The sequence below is a fragment of the Chrysemys picta genome, chromosome 2, assembly GCF_011386835.1.
Source record: "Chrysemys picta bellii isolate R12L10 chromosome 2, ASM1138683v2, whole genome shotgun sequence".
NCBI classification, from domain to species: Eukaryota; Metazoa; Chordata; order Testudines; family Emydidae; genus Chrysemys; species Chrysemys picta.
In genome coordinates this window covers 86,935,973-86,958,144 of record NC_088792.1, presented here as the reverse complement: position 1 = coordinate 86,958,144, position 22,172 = coordinate 86,935,973, and the positions used below count along the sequence as shown (strand labels likewise).

General features: G+C 40.4%; 1 protein-coding gene across 1 annotated transcript in view; it reads right to left on the bottom strand.

Moving 5' to 3' along the window:
- The window catches only part of TMC2 (transmembrane channel like 2), a 57,241-nt gene that overhangs the window by 18,918 nt on the left and 16,151 nt on the right, over positions 1–22,172 (bottom strand). Inside the window, exons 7-13 of the mRNA XM_065583658.1 lie at positions 17,152–17,250; positions 12,239–12,381; positions 10,645–10,792; positions 6,615–6,803; positions 4,175–4,354; positions 2,233–2,385; positions 494–622 (exon numbers count right to left, since the gene is read on the bottom strand). Coding sequence (XP_065439730.1) covers positions 494–622; positions 2,233–2,385; positions 4,175–4,354; positions 6,615–6,803; positions 10,645–10,792; positions 12,239–12,381; positions 17,152–17,250 — 1,041 coding nt within the window. The remainder of the gene's footprint in view (positions 1–493; positions 623–2,232; positions 2,386–4,174; positions 4,355–6,614; positions 6,804–10,644; positions 10,793–12,238; positions 12,382–17,151; positions 17,251–22,172) is intronic.

Here is a 22,172-nt window from a genome sequence, read left to right as displayed (position 1 = left end):
TGTGTACATACCGCAGAAGGAACACTGTATTCAAGGACAAATAATATTGCATAGGATTCATACTGTTACTAAGATATCCTGCCTCATCCATAGTGGGCACTATCAATAGGGAGGTCCTGGGGCTTGAGAAGGGGATCTAAATGGGGAGGACTTGAAGGTTCAGCTCAGTGAATTTCAATCTGCACGTGAACACATAATTGATTCCCTGTGAATTCAATTGCATGGTTTAGTTCATGAACACCAAAATGGACTGAATCTTGCAGGGCTCAGTCAGTCCTTATCTTAGTAGGACTAGAGTAGGGTGGTTTGTTTTTTGTTTTTTAAGGTGAGCTTTATTGACCTGCAGAGAAATGTTGCATGGACACACTTCATGAATTAAAATATCAACTTAGATTGTAATAAGGCTTGATGCATTTAAAAAAACACCATTATAAAATGTAAATAAATGGCTAAAAATTGCTTATATCTTTTCAGCTTTAAGGCTCTGACTTACAAATCCAGCCTCAAGGTCCCAGCACCAGCAGTAGTTCACAAATCTGACAAAGCAAGCACGAATAAAATCTCCCACCAGGATGGTTACGTAGGTCACCATAATATCAGACACAGTGAGTCTTACAAATTCCTGCAATTGAACACAAGGAAAGAGAAATTAGCTACTGTAATTTAAGTGGTGCATCGTAAGACTGTATCCTCCCTTAATCTGTTTCTCTCCATGAGTGACCTTTAAACAGAATAGAAGTTGGGTCTTTTCCTTGTCTTCTGACTTTTGGTAATGCTCGCCATCTGTGTGTTTTCAAGAAGCACAGGCTATATTACAGCCACCAACTATCAATTGCTGGCTGGCCTTCTTGGTCTAATTTTGATTTAGGTCTAATTTCAGTTGTTTGTTCTCATTATGGTTGTTTGGCTTTAGAGAGCAGATGCTGGGCGCTGTTGGTGGGATGTGATATACAGGAGGTCAGACAAAGGCCAGAAGGGACCATCAGATCATCTAAATTCTGTGGCTCCCTTATGTATTGTTTGCAGTGTTGTTGTAACTGTGTTTGGCCTAGGATATGAGAGAGAAAAGTTGGGTGAGGTATTCTCTTTTTAGTGGGACAACTTCTGCTGGTGAAGGATACAAACTTTCGAGCTCCCCAGAACCTCTTCTGGAAGTCTGGGAAAGTTAATCAGATTGTCAGAGCCAAATACAAGGTGGTACTGATTGTTAAGCATAAGGAGTTAACACACACTGCAAGAAACCACTCAAAATTAAGTGGGCAGGTAATACCTCTGCAGTTGTAGCACAAAGGAGAGTTAGCGGGTTACAGATTGTTGTAATGAGACATAAAATCAGGGTCTCTATCGAGTCCATGATTTTCTGTGTCTAGCAGAGTTTTTTTTATGAATTTGGGCTTCCTAGCTCATTTTCTGAAGGTGTTGTGCAGGTTTCCTTTGAGGATGAGAACTGAGAGGTCCAATATAGAGTGATTGTTTTGTGAAAAGTGTTCACCCACAGGTGATATACTGGTTTTGTCTTGCATTATTTTTCTGTGTGAGTTCATTTGAGAGCATAGCGATTGTCTCATTTCACCTACATAATTGTTGGGGCATTTGATGCACTGGATGAGGTACACTATATATTATGATAGGCTTGTGTAGGACCCATGGACCTTGAAAGGTGTGTTGTGGGGGGTGGGTATTGATCATCATAGCAATGGAAATATGTCTGCAGGCTTTGCATGTGGTGTGATGGCAGGGGCTGGTGGCACTTTGAGTTGGTGGGTCCTGGTCTGTGGAGAGCTTGCTTCAGATGATGAGGAGGTTGGGGGGTTGTTTTGAAGACCAGGAGAGGGAGTTCAGGAAAGATTTCTTTCAGGATGTGGTCCCCATCAAGTATGGATTGTAATTGTTTGATACCTTGTATGGGCTCCAGTGTGGGGTGGTGGTTGACAACTAGGGATGTGTGGTCAGTGGCTTTTTTGCTGTATTGAACCAGGTTCTGTGGGGAATTAGAGTGGTCTGTTCCATGATGTGATCTACTTCTCTGGTGTACTGTCCTTGTTTTGGTGAAGGTGGTTTTAAGCCAATGAATGCTGCTGCTGCATGGAAGTCTTTTTTTTTTAAAGCACCCCATATTGGTCATTTGGGCAGAAAACTTCAAAGACTTTGGTAAAATTAAAAACAACCAAAAAAGTATCCGCTAAGAAACTTCTACATATTATCATAGCCGAGGTCCCCAAAACTGCTTACAATGCCCACAGTTGTCTCCCAGCAAGGACCTCTAGGCATGTCTGCGGGATCAATGGGAGGTGGAGTAACCGCACTGTCATTCATTGCAGATGAGTTATAGTAGCTAAGCAGGGTCCAGTGTGTGATGTTCTTTATCACTACTTCTTCAGTCAGCTAAAACAGAAGAGACACATGCAGCTGAAAACCTCTAGTGTTGGGCCTAAACCAACACACCAGATCAGAGCAGGCCTACATGTAGGGCAAATTCAGGCTCCAGCCCAAATCCAGATAGGCTCAAGCTGTATAGTTTTTAATCTATCTAATATGGCTACCACCATGATATGTAGGTGCCATCTTTAATGTAAATAGTGACCTACAACAAATGTAGCCTCTGGGTTCCAACACTAGCAGTAGTTCACAAAGCAAATAATAATAGCATCTGGGCTTATCTATGTAGAAACCTAGTGTGCAGCAAGCCAAGCTGTGAATTTACAACACACTAGCCTGCCATGCACTAATTGGCTGTGTGGACCCTGCTACTGCCCACAAAATTTTGTAGTGCATTTGAAACGGGAGTACTAGATGAGTCCTTGGGCAGTGGTCTCCAAAGTGGGGTGCGCAGTAGGATCCTGGGGGTTGCGTGGCTTCGGCAGTTCGGGCGGGAGTCCGAGCGGCTTCATTTCATTTCATTTTATTTATTTATTTTTTTGCTTCGGCAAAAATGATAGAGCCGGCGCGGCAGAGGGTGCATGCTCAAAAATTTTTTACTGATAGGGGTGTGCGATCAAAAAAGTTTGGAGACCACTGTCCTAGGGAACTCATTCTATTTCCTTTTTTTATCAGGATGGATAGCAGTTTGATGATTAATAGAGATGGTTCCAGTCTCCCCTGCTGTATAGAACCACTGTAGCTCAGGATATAATTAATCTTGTTCAGCACAATAATTGAAAAGTTCATACTAGGGCGTAAGTGGTGCATAGGCCTTGTGTTCTGCTTAGAAGGGTGGATTTTTGCCTTCACTGAAAGCACTTTTTTAAACAGGTCATGTGTGAATGGAGAAAGCTGGAAATAAGGTTTGAATGAATAAAAAGTTGCCTTTGCAGAGCCCGCTGCTGGCAGTGCTCATATTGGGCCTAACTCTGATCCCCTTGCTCATGCTAATTAGCACCTTACTCCATGGGCAGCTCTCTGGTTGTGAACAGGATTTCTTCTGTGGTAAGATTGTATGCAAGGTGAGTAAAGGCATCAGAATCTGGCCATTGTTAACAGAAAAATTGCACTGTTGTGGATGTTGTTCACAAGGATTCAGAGGGAGTCTTTACTGATTTTTCACATTTATGATTGCTCACTTTATCATTTTCAGGGCAGAATAAACTTTCCAGATTCCTTTTATTGTTCTCAATTTAAAGTGCTTTTCAGTGGATCATTTTTAGATGCTTATCCCCTTCTATGCTCTTTATCAGCCAGCAACACTCTAATAGGAAAACATTAAAGATAGATATAAAAATTATAACTGAGGTGGTGCATTAGTAGAAACTGCAAACAGTGTCAGATAAAAATATTCAAGTTGTTCTAATCTTCAGCAATTACAGAAGACAATCCCTCTGTTTACATGCATAATAGAAGTTTGTGCATCTCTGGTAGCCTGGATTGGCTCAGTAGGGTTACTCAAAGTTACTCATTTCTGAGAATGGTAATGTAAAATTCTATTTCCAAACTGGTTTAAAACTTTCATTTGGAATAATGAATGAACTGGAATCCATGCATGAAAGTCTTAGATTAATGGCAACTCCAACCAGTTGTTCAGAGGGGATGATTGTGAAATACCTTTTATATACATATGAATGGAAAAAAATCAGTAATATCCTATTGTAAGGGAGCCTTTTGTTCATGTTAGCTATAAGAATTCTAGAACATACAGTATTATGAGTCTTGTTTTCTCTTTCATTGTAATGCTTTTTACCTTTTCATTGACATCATCCATTAGGGCCAATAAAAAGGTATAGAGGTTCCCGAGAAACAGAGCAAAGATACGTCCCAGCTGCCATTTCAATCCAATGCGAGGATGATACTCCTCTAAGGCAGCAATGGTTTCAAACAGTGGAGGACAAAACATTCCTAGCAAGGACATAACAATTTCAACCTGCCAAATGAGAATACTACTGTTAATAACAACAATGTTATTTTCAGCACTTATCAAAATAGGTCTTACAATATTTCATATATCAAGGCCACTTCACTTCCTATGAAGAGGAAGCTGACATCTCTTTTCAGAGTTTGCGATTTTCCATTAATGCAGGTCAGGAAATATATTAACATATATAGTGCTGAAACAGTTATGCTATATGGTAGCATGTCACCAAATTAGTCCCTGCTCCTTATTAACAAAGTCCAATTACAGTAATAAGGCTTAAACAGTGACACATCTGCACAATTCAGCGGCTGCAGGCAGTTAGTCAGCAAGTGATTGGAGCTTTTGATGGGCTTATGAAGGTGTTTTGAGCTAAAATGACTTCAATTCCTGGCATATCTAATTACTTTACCTCCTACAGTCCCAGAGTCTGAATAACCTGGGATGACTTGTGCATTTTGCCAGGACACTTATGTTATTATCAGAGGGATGAGGCCAACAGAAGATGCTCCTGTGACCCCAGTCCTGTGAGGAGCTTACTTAACCACAACTTCCTTTTACTTTAGAGAGCTGAGGCCTTTCAGAATGAGGTCCAATGCTCCTATTTTAATGTAGCAAGAATATCATAGAAACTAAGCTGTCAGCTTGTGCGTAAAATAATCTTTTATTTTTTTTAAAAATGTGCCTTCACACTTTTTAAAGAATATTTTGCTGACTCGAATGGAAACATGGAAACTCGAATGGAACTCAGTTTTCTTATGAACTCAGCAATGATGCACAGATTTTGCCATTGGTCACACATGTACAACGCCCAATGAGTTTAGGGGGAGTTGCATTTGTGTAGTCCCTGACAGAATATACAGGTTTTTCTAGTACCTACCTTACTGAGAGAGGGAACACTGGCCAGAAGTTGGGCATCAGGAATATCCCTTTTTCTTTTGGGGAAAAATGCCATGAGATCTTAAAATATCAGCAGAAAAGCCTCAGAGGTTACAGCTGGTTAAAATTTTTCTGTTGGAAAATGCTGATTCTACTAAATTGAAATGTTTTGCAGGAATGTATCAGTTTTGTCAAAATTCTCACAGGAAATGATCTAAACATTTAGTTTGGACTTCATCATTTCAACTTTTTTATGTTATAAATATTATAACAAAAGCTGAAAACACAAAAAAGTTGAAATGATGAAGTTGAAATGAAACATTTTGATAAGGTCACAACACATCCAGGAATACTTCATTCTGTGAAAAATTCCAAGATTTCAACTTTTTGCCTCAAAAGGTAACAAAACCAAATGTCAAAAATCTCGGCATTTCCCATGAGGTGGAGATTCTATTTTTCAACCAGCTCTATCAGCAATGGACAGAAGGGATCTCCGTTTAACTTTTTATCTGAAGGGAGGACACTTCTAACAGTCCAGGAACCCTTCTAGTACAATACTGCATCTCAATACCCGGTGTGAGACTTGAGGTAAAATTTTCCAAAGCACCTAAGTCACGTAAGCCCCATTGAAAATGAATGGGACGTAGTTACTTAAGTCACTTCAGCTATGTCTACACTGGGGGTGAGGGGAGGGAACAACCTTGTGGCAGAATATCTCAGCGCCTGGGTCAACTGACTCAGGCCTGTGTGGCTCGGGCTGTGGAGCTAAAACATAGCAGTGTAGACGTTCCCACTTGAGCTGGAATCTGAGCTCTGAAATCCAGCAAGGTGTGTGGGTCTCAGTGCCTCGGATCCAGCCCAAGCAGGAATGTCTACGTAGCTATTTTTAGCCCTGTACCACAAGCCCAAGGGTACGTCTATACTTACCTCCGGGTCTGGCGGTAAGCAATCAATCTTCTGGGTTCGATTTATCGCGTCTTGTCTAGACGCGATAGATCAATCCCGGAAGTGCTCGCCGTCGACGCCGGTACTCCTGCTCCGCGAGAAGAGTATGCGGAGTCGACGGGGGAGCCTGCCTGCCGCGTCTGGACCCGCGGTAAGTTCAAACTAAGGTACTTTGACTTCAGCTACGTTATTCATGTAGCTGAAGTTGCGTATCTTAGTTTGAAGTGGGGGGTTAGTGTGGACCAGGCCCAAGATTCAAACTCTGAGACACACTCCCCTGGCCCCGTGTTAAATGTACACTTTGGTTCTTTTGAACATTTTAACCTTAATCCTGATGTGGGACTCGAACCCACAATCTTTTGTTTTAGCAGCTATCTTCATGCTAACAATTACACTTCTTTCTAAGGAAAGTCAATATTACAGAAAATCAGAAACAAACTCTTCTTACCTCATTTCTTTCATACCAGCCAATGTTTTGCATTTTTGAAAAAGTCTGGGACCGTTTAACCACAAAATAAATGAGGTAGCCACTTCCACACAAGCAACATATGATAAGCACATTCGCCAGAACCCGAAGGAATCTTCTCAGATGGATGTTCTCATCCTTGTTACTTTCTTGCTCATCCACAATAGACTCCTTTATAAGTAGATACATTTAAAGAATTGTAGCAGATACATAGGTTCATTGAGTTTAAAACCAGAAGGGACCATTAGATCATCTACTCTGACTTCCTGTATATAACAGGCTATAGAATTTCATCCAGTTACCCTATGCTGTTATTGAGGATGATGCCTTGTGTTTGACTAAAGCATGTCTCCCAGAAAGGCATCCCAGCTTCATTTGAAGACATCAGGAGATGGAGAATTTGTTCCAATATTCCAGTAGTTGTTAACCCTTACTGTTAAACATTTATGCCTCCATCTTCCAGCCATTGGTTCTCATTATGCCTTTCTCGTCTAGATTAAAGAACCGTTTAGTACCCTTTCCTCCCCACAAAGGTACTCATACCCTCTAATCAAGCCACTTCTCAATCTTATTTTTGAGAGCTATGACTGTGAAATCATGGTTTTTTGGACATCTAATAAACTCTTTTTAAAGAATTCCTAATTTTCATTTACATTTTTATGTTTAAAGATTTCCTCTCAATTTTACTCAAAATTTTCCTCAGCTTTGGGAAAAATTTGGACTTTCTGAAGCATATATTTATTTCTGGGTGGGTTGCCTGGATTGAATGTAATCAGATCATGATTAGTAGTCTCTGGGCAACCACCAACTTCCAGTCCAAGAATGAAATTCTATTTTTGTTATAGTGAGGTCCATAATTAAGTTTCTTCTCATTGGGTACAATACTATTTGCATTGGAAAATTTTCTATAAATATATTTTTTAGAAACTCTAATAATGTTATACTACTGGTCACATGGAACCTCCAGCATACGTAGCACAATTTTTCTTTTCACACATTATAGCTGGGTGTTCAGGAGTAACTCCTCCTGTTCTCTGGTTTGATTTGGTGGTCTGTAACAGATCCCCACCAGTACCCGCTCCTGTCCTTTGTTAGTTAGCATATTAATCCAAATGCATTCAAGAGCCCGCCCTTCTGAGTTATCAACTAAAAAAGGTGTCATTAATGTAGAGTGCCACCCACTTTTACCCACTCTGACCTTCCTAAACAGATTGTAACCAGTGATTTTAACATTCCAATTATATCAAATTTCTGCTCATCAATGAGAAATTCCAATTCCTCTTGCTTGTTGCCCAGACTCCTAGCATTGGTATCTAAGCAACTGAAAAATGTCTTTCCTTCAGATTCTTTGTCACGTTAGTTCAGTTTGTTCTCCACAGTCTGAGTTTGAGTTTGTAGCACATTTGCCTTCTTAGCACCCTCCCCTTGCCTTATTCATTTACTGCAATGTTTGTATGGGCACTTGTCAGACCACTTTGTGGAACAAATTTGTTTTTTTCAAAACCAGGGACATTTCTGTCCAAGATGTTTGCTTCAATTATAGCTGAGTAAAACCATTGGTTCAAAGCATTACAAGGGATTTTCCCCACACTCGATCTTTTTTTAAAAGCCACTTACCCCGACTTGATGTTGCATTTTTCTGAATTGTTAGGATCCTAAATCTTTCCTACCTACCTGCTTACTCATACAATAAAGGAAATGGTCCAGGTTTTTCAGGATTGAGCCAAAAGAAATTAAAAACAAAAAAACCCACTACTTTGGCAGCCTGAGCCAATAATTTTCTCTGGAGAGTTCCCAAAAGTTTTACCAGCTTCAAGGATGAACTTTTCAACAGCAAATATTAAAATAAAGAAGACTAAAATGACTAATGCAAGCACTCCAGATGCTGTTTGTCTACTGTTAGACGTTATAAGCCCTAAATCAATACACCTTTAAAATTGGCTCTTCTGTTGTAGCAAAAATCCTTCTGTTTTTGATGCACATGTGATCTCCCTCCTTCTCCAAGGTTTTACTTTGAGTGTGAGTAATGCAGACGATTAAGTTCAAGAAATTCAAGGACTTTGTGATGTAGGATTCAGCTCAAGAATTTGTATCTTAGGAAACTGAACATAACCTTTAATTACTGACTTCTCCTTCCACAATGATCTATGCAGTTGGTTTTCTCAGTGTGTAAAAACATTTCAGGTGTGCTGATACCTAAATTGCTCTTTGCTCCTCAAGAATTCTAGAAATGTTTTACCCAATACATTTTATATTGGGCTCTTCTATGCACAGAGTTCATCTTAGCTGTTTGACTTCTTTTTATTGAAACTTTGTTAAATGAAAAAATGGCTTTTTGACCAAAATGTTAATGGAAATTTTCCATAACTCCAAAGCTGAATTTTTTGGGGGGTAACAATGTACAGTTAAAAAATCATCTTTTTTTGGTTTGGTTTTCAGTAAAAATGTTCAATGTTTGCTTTTCAAAACCAAAAATGATTAGCAATGCCTGATGTTTTAAAATAGAAAATGGTTTTGAAAAATGGACAACTTTTTTTCCATTTTTGGCTTCTGGATTTTTATTGGAAAAACCAAAACTTTTCATGGGATATAAATTTTTTTTCTGCAAATAATTGGCATTTTTCAACCAGCTCTATAGTGGATCTTCTCAATAATTGCTTTCTCCATAACAATTTTCTTTGGAATTAATACAATATGGGCCAACCTTTGTTCTCAACTAGACCAGTATAAATTCACAATGACTCCATTAACATCAGTGGAGTTATTGTGATTCACACCAGTATAACTGAATCAGAATTCGGCTGGTATTGCGTAACATAGGAGCAAAGACCCAAATGCAAATGTACACAAACTCCTTGTCTGTCTTCTCTTTTACATAAACCATGTAATAAGCTAAACAAAGAATTTTTGCCAAATCCCCTTCATTCAAGTTCAGCTTGTGTACTGGCAGACTGTGAGAGTTATATTAGAAATAAAAACAAACACAACCTCTATATTGGAATTAGAGCTGGACTCCAAACCAGATCCTTGGATCTGAATCCCATTGCATTTAGGAAAGTTCATATTAATGCATCATGGCTAGGGCTAATCTCCCTAATGAGCTCTGTGATAGAGTATCAGGATTTAGTACTTTGTGTGAATGTGCAGCACAATTCCACAGGCTCTTTTTGGCAGCCAGAACAGCTGGGTCTCATTTTAGCTCAGGAAGATAAGACCTTTGATTGGAGGTGAGAGAGAGCAAGGAGGAGAGACAAGAAGCCTTGTAGGCAAAAGCCCTAGGGATAACCATAGGTGCTGGAACTAGGGGGTGCTGCTGCTGCACCCCCGGCTTAAAGTGATTTTCATCATATGTAGGGTTTGCAGTTTGGTTCAATAGCTTTCACTATATAAATTGTTCCAGCACCCCTGGGGATAACAATCCAAGCTCCTTCATAGGCTGAAGTTCAATATAGAACTGTTTATAAGCAAAATCCTATTTCTTAAACGGAGTCTCCAAGGCAGCAAACTAAAGCAAATGCCAGCAAGAGCATGAGTTTGGGCAAGAATCTATCGTCTGCATGCTGAGTTGGGAAGGAGTGGAGGATCCTATATTGTTGTTGAATTTGGGGGAAATTAGCATCTGAAACCAAACTTCTCAACTCTGCTGCATCTCTAACTGAAACACAGGAGAGGGCATATAGGAAAGATCAAGCTCCACAAGAGTATCTCCGTCCCTTGCAATTGTAAACCACTCACTTATTCCTCACTGATATTCCCTACTCCATTCTCCAAAGGAAAGTAAAACAGCTATAGTCTTCCAAACCCTAAATATGGAGATCCGTTCAGCACAGAACATATGAACTTAGAATCACCATGATTAATCATTTTATCCCAGGGGGCACTTTGGGATGCTATATAGGTATCCAGGTTATTGTCTAATTTTCCCCTTGAAATTCTGCTAAGGTGGATTCTGGTAGCATCTCCAGAGGCAGGGAACTCCCTGTAGAGAAAGTGTATGTCATTTGGATATTACCTTGAAGCTGGTTGTAATAGATGCAAATTTGTTGTCTGCAGTCTCCGGGTTGCCAATGAGGTAATCCCAGCTAGTGAACATTTTCCAGCTGAAAGTGAAATTGTTGTCATCCCCATCTCCTGTGTTTTCGTTGGCATTTCTGGCCATCCTGTGCGATGACACAAATGGCAATGTGTTTACTTGCAGTATATTATTCAGCCACTAGATGCCCCAGTGTGCTATATAGAAATTCAGACAAGTTGTGATTCCTGGTAAATAAGGAAAACAAAGCTGGGACTCAAGTTATGTGACAGTATCTGCTTTGTGTCTGGTTGTAGCTGTTTTCTTTAAATAAATACCTCTGGTTTAAGGAGGGCTGAGTCCATAGATCATGATGCAGATCCACTATTTATTACAAAATGATAGCTATATTGGAGGATCTTTAATAACAGTAACTTCAATGAAATTTAGGAGGATTCATAAATGGACCAGGAGAGGAATTATTTGTATAGTGTCTAGCACAATAGGGTTTTGGTTCATGCCTAGGCACTATGGCAATACAAATAAATATCACCATCATCATCAAACTATATCTGAGCTATTTTGCATGCTATTTATTTTAAGAAAAACAAATTTCTGGTGCTGTCAGATATACCAGCTATTACATGATGTTCCAGAGAGATTTCAATGGTTACACAATGCTGGAGTAGAGTACTTGCAGTAAACCAATGTGGGGGTGGGAGGGAAGCATACTTGTTAATCAACACAGGAGCAGATATGTCTTCTATTGTTTCCTCTGTTCTATTTGATCCCTGAAAAATTTTGTGATTCCTATTAGAGTTTCTAGCATAAATCCCTCCAGTATAGATGAGACAACAGATGTTGAGATTTTATGGTAATATTGTAAATGTACAGCACATCTGAGTGTCTGGATATATTTCTGTGCCTCATTCCAACAAAGGACTCAAGATTTTGTGTGCACTGAATAGCAACATGCCTGTTTCAATAAACATAAAAATCCATTTAGCTTACACTTTCCTATGGGGAGGAAGGGTAGTCTTGTGGTTAACTCCCATGATGTGGAGTCAGCAAATAATCTGTTCAAAAGCAGGAATAGAACTTCTTTCTGTGTGACCACAGGCAAGTCACTTAACTCTCCATCTGTGAAATGAGGTCAATAACCTCTATCTCCAGTGTTTCGGGAGGCTAAATTAAATCTTTCTGAAAACCTTGACTAGAAGGTGATAGATTAGTGCAAAACATTATTATTCTGCCCAATGCAGGTTGGTTTGGGTATGCATCTGCTTTGCTCATTAGAGTTAGGATCTAATGTGTAGTCATTGTGAAGACCACACAGCTCCTATTGGCGTCAGTGTGAGGTTTTGGGGGTGCAAGGAATGCAAGAGTAGGCTCTTTGGTGAAGTAGGCCCTAAAAGTCTTCTGAAATTGTCATATGGATTCTAATCACCTGGGAACTGGACTGAAAGTGCCATGCCATGTCTCTAAATCTGTTGTTTTAACAATAAGTGGAGGAGAAAGGTGAAATGCAATAGAGATTAGTTTAAATTTCAGAGAAAGAGGAGAAAAAACACTAAAACCAAAGAACTATACTTACGATCTTATAACAACCATTAGGCTGTAGCCAAATACACTAACTCCAACCATGAAGTATGCCATCGGTAGCCTGTATTTTAACCAGCCGATTGTCCGTTGATTGTTGTAGTAGCCATAAAAAAGAGCAGAATATTTGATATAACCCTAAAGAAAAATGAAACAAACAAAAAATCCCACCAGTAAGTTTGATTCCTTGTCTGTTACGTGCATTTCTCATACAAGAATGAAGGCCATTGGATTATTTTAACCCTTTCTTGTAAATTTTGCAAGTTAAAATAGTCAATTTAATGATGAAGTATTTTAGTTCCTCATTTTTGAGTTAATCTTGGCTTTTTAGCGACTAGCTTCTGAAACACCACTCCATTGCTATCCTTATCAAATGCCTCTCTCTCTCACACACACTCACTCACTCACTCTCTCTCTCTCTCTCTCTCTCTCTCTCTCTCTCCTGACCAGAAGAACCTGCCTAGGTGAGTGGAAGCATGTCAGAGGGTGAAATTTGAGGTCTGAGCTGAACCTGTCTACCTGTCTGGGGATGACTCTCTTCTCCCTGTCTTACACGCCTCTTTGATGTAGTTCATAGTTCATGTCACTCTTGGTTACTAACATAATCCTGGACCAAACATCCCAATTTTCTGAAAACTCTGAGGTGAATCCAAAACAGTAGTGTCTTCCCATCCCCCAGGTCCCATCACACCCACTTGAAACCTTTTCTTCTAATTGGAAAATGACTGACTTTAACCCCAGAGCATCTCCTTTTATGGCTTAGGTGAATTTGAATTACGCACTAAGTCTAAAATCAAAATGATCTTTGGTCTTTTCCATGAAACCACTACTCTGATGGACTATCAGCTCTCAGGAAATGTTCTGGTCTCTTCTGAAATGGAGTTGTCTTTTATTACATACACAAGCGGACAGTCATTGAGTTCCTAGAAAATCTTATTTCTTTGGGCATTGGCAGATTCTTCCCCACTTTTCTATAATCGCCGATCCATGTTGACGTGTACTGTAGCATATTGTACATCTCTTCTGCTTTGGCTGTTCTGCCCTTTAGCTGAATATTTACCGGATAGTAGATACCTGGCTACAGGGCTGGATTAACTCTCCTGTGGGCCCGAAGCTATTAGATTTTGTGGGGCCCCTGGGGGTTTGGAGTGGGCTCAGGGCTGGGGCAGGGGATTGGGTTGTGGGAGGGGGTGCAGCTCCATCTCAGGGGGTGAGCTCTGGGGTGGGACAGGGTTTTGGGGTGCAGCAGGAGGTTCAGGGTATGGGCTCTGTGTGGGAGTTTGGGTGCAGGAGGGGGTTCAGGGCTGGGACAGGGGGTTGGGCTGCAGGTGGGGGTCTGGGAGGGAGTTTGGGTTCGGGTAGGGGGTTGGGGTGGAGGAGGGGGTGTGGGGTGCAGGCTCCAGCCGGGAGGTGCTTACCTTGGGCAGCTCCTGGGTGGCGGCGCAGCAGGGCTGAGGTAGGATCCCTGGCTCCGTGCTGCTCTGCTCCCCGAGGTGGCCGACATGGGCTCCCCCTTCCCCCCACCCCTGCGGTGCCCAGCCAATGGGAGCTGCAGAGCCGGTGCTGGGGGTGGGGCAGTGCGCAGAGATTCCCTGAATGCCCCCCACCTAGGGGCCGCAGGGACACATCGGCGAGCCAGTGCTTGCGGCTCCAGCCCCTGGGGGGGCGGGAAGGAGGACACTGAGGCTTGGGGACCAGTGTCTGCCCGCAGCACGGAGACTTGCCGGGCTGGATGAAAAGAAGCAGCGGGCTGCATCCGGCCTGCGGGGCCCCCGAGGCCCTGGGCTGCAGCCCCTAAAGCCTCTGCATTAATCCAGCCCTGCCTGGCTACAACATTCTGGAAAGCTCCCATCTGTGCTTTTGACCAGGACTTCAGAACAACTAAAGCAATATCCTAGGCTGTACACTAGACCCAGTTTAATCAGTTCTTTGTAAAATCCCCAGCTGAGCTGGATGCATTCAGTAAAAGTTGTTAGTTATGCATGTGTTTATTAATGGGAGATTTCTAGTAATCCAGGCCACAACATTGGCTGCAGAGTTATTTCTGCATGATTTCCAGCAGGTGGTGGGAACACTACAAATCTGAGTATAATGCCATAGGTACAGCACGACCTTTCGCATGTCTCTGCCATTACTGAGGAGCTATTGAGAGCAGAGCAGCAACACAGCAGCTGGTATGGCAGCAACACAGTCCCTTGGAAATTGTAACCAATTATATTGTGTATGGTGGGGAGGATTCGAGTAAAAAGCCTTGTAAAATATAAAGAGGACCATTCTGGAGTTCATTAGTGCAGGGTGAAACTCGAGCCTGAAAATAACTTTCCTAATGTTTTAGTTTTCTGGTCCCTGGTCAAAAATTGTACAGAACATCACACTGCATGTTGTTGGGTTTTTTTTATTTTCCTTCTGTGATACATGTAGTCTTATGTTCAAATTAGATCTATTCCTTTCTATTGCTGTCATCACTTATGTAACCCATTTGCTGCCAAAATATTCACTTATTCGTTACTGTGTTGAAAAATATTTTTCTGTTTAGAAATCTACTTTACAGGGATTGGTGGTGATGATGCTTCTTCTCTTCATTTTAAATGTACTCAAGTTTTTTTTCCCCCCCATTGCACCACATGTATGGTGCACACTATAGTAATAAAGGGTGAGTCTCTGTGGATGTTAGTCACAGCAGCACAGTGTAGATGTGTGCCAAGCAAAAGGCAAAAATTTGGAAGCTTAATGTAGATCTGCTCTTTGTCCTAGCATGGTCACATATGGCCCCATCTTAGAACAAATTTACTTAGTTGTTATGTGCAGAACCTATAGACATTCAGATAAAAATACCAGCTGCAGGTCAGCAAAAAATTACCCTCTGTCTTGAAGTGGGTTTATCCCCCTAACAAGACAGACTAAAGATTGCTGCTACCTTCCTTTTTTAATTTTTAAAGATGCACTGCTCATTCTACGCAAACATACTCAGATTGCCAATAATTAGCATTGAGCTTCAGTAAGTTTTACATGCTAGGGAGTGGGGAGAGTAAGTCTAAAACTCCAGTAAGATCCTCAATTAAAAATGAGTGAGACAATATCACAGCTGTATCAGGTTGCTCAAAACAGACATTTGAAGACCTGCTAATAAACTGGATTCATTTACCTGACCTACTTTCAGATTAGTGGTTTTTAGAAAACTTTAATGATGATCTTTCTGGAAGTACCACCTTCAATAGTAGTTCTCAGCAGCATTGGCTAGTATCTCAAAAACACATCCAGAAATACCATCTTTTGTTATCTGACCTCAGGAAAGGTATCATACAGAACAGAACCTAGTCACCCTCCTGCTAGTTTTCTCTGAGGACTGATTTAGTACCTTGATGGTTTCCTAAAGGCACATAAGCATGTTGGCATAAATTTTCAAGTGGAACTACTGATTTTGTTTTGTTTTGTTTTTTGAGCACCTGAATTTTTGGCTGCCCAACTTCAAACTCCTTTCAGGGGGCCTGATTTTCAGAGAATGGAGGCTCAGAAATTTCTGAAAACTGAATCCTCCCAGGTGCCTCAGGTTGGGCACCAAAAAGCAGAGGCATCGTTTCACTAGACACACTTGGAAATTTAGAATAATGAATATTTCATTTCCTAGTTTGCTGCACTTTGTCTATTCAGCAACTTCCTATAGTGCTTGCCACTTTATTTCTGATAAGTGGCAAGAGCACCTCCCCAATCTTCTTTTGGCCCCTCATTTCATGGCTAACTTTCTCCATTCATTGCCATTTATGTGAAGATGCTTTCTGCTTAGACATACCTAAATTTTAGAGTCAGTGCACACATGAGTTTGACATTCTGGCCCCAATGGGAAAACCTGAGCTGCTATAGGAAGTGGTGCTGGTAACTAAGTGGAACTCTTCCCTCTGAATCAATGCTCAACCTATGCACTAGTAATTGGTGAAGTGATTCTTGTGTGTACAGAAGTTCTGCATTTTTTTCAGGATGAAAGTCACTATATAAATGTAAAATGATGATTATGTGATAATTGGTCTATATTGACTTGCAGTGCAGCAGAGATGTAATTATTAAGCTGTCTTTATTTTTCCAAAATCTTTCCTTGCCAGTAAGTCTAGGTCACTTATGTGAACCTACGTCAGTAGTGCGAAAAGTCACTACTATCTGATGATTTATTCTATGGCATATGTGAAATGAGTTGCTTTCACTCCACTTATTAGTGGACAATTATCCTCACTACAAAATTATTATTGCAAATCAAACTAATAGGCCTGCCTGTTGTAATTCCAATAGAAGAAGCCAAGGATTGAGATATATAGAACTTCAGTTTCCCAGGGCTACAGATAATTTTTTTTTTAAGGGATGGAGAGAATAGGTGTCTGATTCTGATTTCACTTCTCCGAGTGAAGGACTGATGTAATTCCATTGACTTCAGTGGATTTATTTATGTTTTATCTTATTGTAAAATGAGAATTAAATCTACAACTTGAACAGCCACGTGCTCTGGAATTGTGCACGTGCACCCATTTTAGAATTTTAAAAAAAGCAGCAGCTTTTTCCTGCAGAACCAACAATTGCATATGGATGTGCAGTATGTGCATTCCAAACACATTTATGTATGGAAATTTGCTAAATCCATATGCAAACAAATGCGCGCGTGCGCACACACAATAGATTTTGATCCAAAATGTTTTGGGGCTTGATCCAAAGCCCATTGATGTCAATGGGAGTCATTTCATGTCCTTGTCCGGGGGAAAGTGTGTGTGTGAGAAACCATAAAATAATGATTTAATCAACATCTGGGACCAAATTAATCTCTGTAAACCTAGCAATTTCAATGGAGTTACATCAGGGATGAATTTTGTTCCCTTACATATTAACACATCTTATCTACTTTGGAATTAAATGTACAATACCTACCTCAAAATCCCAAAGGACAGAAAAATCCATAGCGGTAGCTTGTTCAGCTCTGGGTACAGTTTTTCTAGGTATACTTCCATATGGGATTCCCATCAAGATCTAGGAGAGGTTTATGAAGACATGTTTATAGTATAGCAGAGTGTATATCACCTTTCATTTCTCCATTTATTAAATATTTTTCTTGTAATAAGATACAATAGGACAAAGGGAAGTTTTTAAAACGTGGAACAAATTCACAAACAGGATTATTTAGCAAAAGTTGTAGAACTCCGATTGCAAGTAGTGACTCAACCTGAAATAGCATATGCACATTTAATGATCCCCATAAGCTTCCTAATGCTTCCCAGGACTATCAAAAGTGCAAAAAAATCTGGTGTTTCATGGTGTGTGTGTGTGTGTGTGTGTGTGTGTGTGTGTGTATACTGTAGGTTATGGCTCTGATTCACCACATTGGTTTAACATCAGCTTAACTTTTGGGCATGTGAATAGTGCCATTGAAGTCAAGTTAACTGAGCTTAAGTGCTTTGCTGAATTGGGATTTGACATGGTGAGAGAGTTTTTTCTGCTGCCATGTTACAATGACTTGCTGCAAATTACTCTGAGAATTGGGGAGATTTTAGAATGACTTCTTCTACAATTTAAAAAATAGTAGTAAAAAGAGAGACTCTCTCAAGCAGTAGGTTGAAGTTTTACTGGCCCTGATTTTGCTAGTTCTTGTAGGAAGGGTAAAAACTTCCAGATCTGGAATCAACTGTGAATGACATGAGTGAAGAAGATGAACACTTTCACAAAAATGCCTAGAGGCAAAGAGTGAAGTCCTAGTCCTATTGAGGTCAATGAGAGTTTTGCCGTTGATTTCACTGGGGCCAGGATTTCATCTAAGAACCTGATTGTGATCTCAAACTGGTGTAAATGAGGAGTAACTCCTAGAACTAGACCAGCGCAAAACTCATGTGAGATGAGAATTGGGCCCTGTATTATTTAACCACCACCCTTTTACTGCTACTACACCTCTACCCCGACATAACGCTGTCCTTGGGAGCCAAAAAATCTTACCGCGTTATATCGAACTTGCTTTGATCTGCCGGAGTATGCAGCCCTGACCCCCCAGAGCACTGTTTTACCGCGTTATATTTGAATTCGTGTTATATCAGGGTAGAGGTGTATTTTGATGTTCATCTACCAAATATCTCATAAAGTCCATAAAATGTGGTTGTAGTTGTGATGGGTACTTTGTTAAAAATGAAGAAAAAACCCAAACCAAACCACCACCACCCCTAAATAAAGGGGAAAGTCTTAAAAAGGGCTGAGAGATGGATTTGGAGACTATCGCAAGTAAGGTCTATTCTCCAGGAATAAACACAGGATGGAGGAATCTAAAGTAACGTGCAACCAATTAATGTCTTCTCTGGACTAAATTCTGTTCTTGCTTACACCGGCATAAGCCTGCTAAACAACCAGTGGGGTCCCTCAATGATAGAGATAGAAAAGGAACACTTACAGATGATAAAGTCATTGCGGAGAAACTAAACAAATTCTTTGCTTCAGTCTTCATGGCTGAGGATGTTAGGGAGATTCCCAAACCTGAGCCAGCTTTTGTAGGTGACAAATCTGAGGAACTGTCACAGATTGAAGTGTCACTAGAGGAGGTTTTGGAATTAATTAATGAACTTAACATTAACAAGTCACTGGGACCAGATGGCATTCACCCAAGAGTTCTGAAAGAACTCAAATGTGAAATTGCAGAACTATTAACTAGGGTTTGTAACCTGTCCTTTAAATCGGCTTCTGTACCCAATGACTGGAAGATAGCTAATGTAACACCAATATTTAAAAAGGGCTCTAGAGGTGATCCCGGCAATTACAGACCTGTAAGTCTAACATCGGTACCGGGCAAATTAGTTGAAACAATAGTAAAGAATAAAATTGTCAGACACATAGAAGAACATAAATTGTTGGACAAAAGTCAACATGGTTTCTCTAAAGGGAAATCGTGTCTTACTAATCTATTAGAGTTCTTTGAAGGGGTCAACAAACATGTGGACAAGGGGGATCCAGTGGACATAGTGTACTTAGATTTCCAGAAAGCCTTTGACTAGGTCCCTCACCAAAGGCTCTTATGTAAATTAAGTTGTCATGGGATAAAAGGGAAGGGCCTTTCATGGATTGAGAACTGGTTAAAGGATAGGGAACAAAGGGTAGGAATTAATGGTAAATTCTCAGAATGGAGAGGGGTAACTAGTCGTGTTCCCCAAGGGTCAGTCCTAGGACCAATCCTATTCAACTTATTCATAAATGATCTGGAGAAAGCGGTAAAAAGTGAGGTGGAAAGTTTGCAGATGACACTAAACTGCTCAAGATAGTTAAGACCAAAGCAGACTGTGAAGAACTTCAAAAAGATCTTACAAAACTAAGTGATTGGGCAACAAAATGGCAAATGAAATTTAATGTGGATAAATGTAAAGTAATGCCCATTGGAAAAAATAACCCCAACTATATATACAATATGATGGGGGGCTAATTTAGCTACAACAAATCAGGAAAAAGATCTTGGAGTCATTGTGGTTCTCTGAAGATGTCCACGCAGTGTGCAGAGGCGGTCAAAAAAGCAAACAGGATGTTAGGAATCATTAAAAAGGGGATAGAGAATAAGAAGGAGAATATATTATTGCCCTTATATAAATCAATGGTACGCCCACATCTTGAATACTGCGTACAGATGTGGTCTCCTCATCTCAAAAAAGATATATTGGCACTAGAAAAGGTTCAGAGTAGGGCAACTAAAATGATTAAGGGTTTGGAGAGGGTCCCATATGAGGAGAGATTAAAGAGGCTAGGACTTTTCAGCTTGGAAAAGAGGAGACTAAGGGGGGATATGATAGAGGTATATAAAATCATGAGTGATGTGGAGAAAGTGGATAAGGAAAAGTTATTTACTTATTCCCATAATACAAGAACTAGGTGTCACCAACTTAAATTAATAGGCAGCAGGTTTAAAACAAATAAAAGGAAGTTCTTCTTCACACAGCGCACAGTCAACTTGTGGAACTCCTTACCTGAGGAGGTTGTGAAGGCTAGGACTATAATAGTGTTTAAAAGAGAACTGGATAAATTCATGGAGTTTAAGTCCATTAATGGCTATTAGCCACGATGGGTAAGGAATGGTGTCCCTAGACTCGGTTTGTCAGAGGGTGGAGATGGATGGCAGGAGAGAGATCACTTGATCATTACCTGTTAGGTTCACTTACTTTGGGGCACCTGGCATTGGCCACTGTCGGTAGACAGGATACTGGGCTAGATGGACCTTTGGTCTGATGCAGTACGGCTGTTCTTATGTTCAGAGCAATTCCAATTATTTAAATGGAGTTACTTCAGTGTATATGAGAGCAGAATTTGCCCTCCCCCTCTGTCTCCCTTTTTTCTCTTAGTAATCTAGTGGTGATGCTGTGGATAAAATGTTCTCTATGTAACCTGAACTAGACTCATTCAATAAGAGTCATTGGCTGCCATGCAGATGACTCATGGATAATCAAATGCTCCTGGGTAGTCAAAACCTGATCTGAGTACGTGCAGGATTCCAGATACTCCTTTGTTTTCATTGTTCAGAGATGCTGACATTGTTGGCACATCTCTGTACATGAACACTGGTAACCAGGAGTTGGTTTAGGGCTACTGTGAAAATGACTTAATGCTTTCTGAACATACAGATTATGAAATGCAGCAACTACGAATGGGATGGTTTAACTTCTTGCCTTTTTTTTTTTTATTGTTTTCATCTGTTACTAAACTGGTGGTGTAAAGTGCAACCCGAGGATAGATGATGTTTCTTCATGTTGCTTGGCTATATTTGGTGTCATTCAGCTCTTTCTTCTGTGTTGTAAATCAGGAAAACTGCTTGATCTGGGTCTCTAGTGCTCCAGAATTCCAGAACTGCCTTCTCTAGATCCTGGTGGTGGAATGGAAGGAATGGCAATGTTTGGGGACAGGGGGATGCTATGGATCCTTTCATCTAACTTTTCTCTGTTGATGCCCCTTTAAAAGGATTTGCTTAGGGTTGGCCCTGATCTAAAACAAAATTTTTCTATGATGTAGTGGTGGAATAGCACACAAATGAATTGTTAGTGGAGGATGAAGCAGAGCATTGCTGGGGTTGGGCTTGGACTGGCAAAGATATCGATAGTTTTTATGGTTATATTTTCAAAATGCTCAGCATTGGCCTAACTCTATTCCCATGTAGGAGCTGAATTTTATAATGTACTATGAGAATTAATGTATGATTTGATTTCATCCTGTCAGCCACCCTTTTTGAATAGCAGAAAGGAATGACAGACCAGAACAATCCTTATGACTAATTATGGTCACCCTTTTGTTTTAGAATAAGTTATAAAGCTACTATGGTTTCCTATATGTATTACAAATTGGGAAGTAAGAGACAGGATTCTCTATTGTGTCTATGTTAAGTAGCTTAGAGGAACATTGAAGGCCTGGGTCTCAATGTAAATTGGCTTGGTTATTGATTGTAAAACTTAGCAAGGTTTAATTTGCAATGCCCTTTTGCTCAATATAAAATACTACTGTTTGTATTCTCAATCTGTTTGTGTGAATGAGGAATGTATGCATTAGAAAAAGATAAGGTGTAAAGGCCATTGTTATAGCCAGAGTCAAGGAAGAAGGAGTGAAGAAACTTAAAGGACATCAAAGAATCATCAACACGCATCCATAAGGAAGGGCAGATTGACGACCCTGAGGTAAAGGCTGGCACCCCTAAAGACAATTGATTAAATCGGAACAAAGAACAGGATGACCCTCTCGGAGGTGTATTGGAATGTTTACACCAATTAAGAAGTAACCGGTCACAAAGTGACACAGCAGAATCCATAGGCTTCAACAGAGAAGAAATCCTATAAGAACAGGGTGCTTTGCCATAGGACTTTGGGTTCATCTTGCCACACTCCAGGAGCATCGGATCGCGACCGATAGAACCCCGCTCCCCTCTGCGACCAATCTGGCTGGCCACTAGA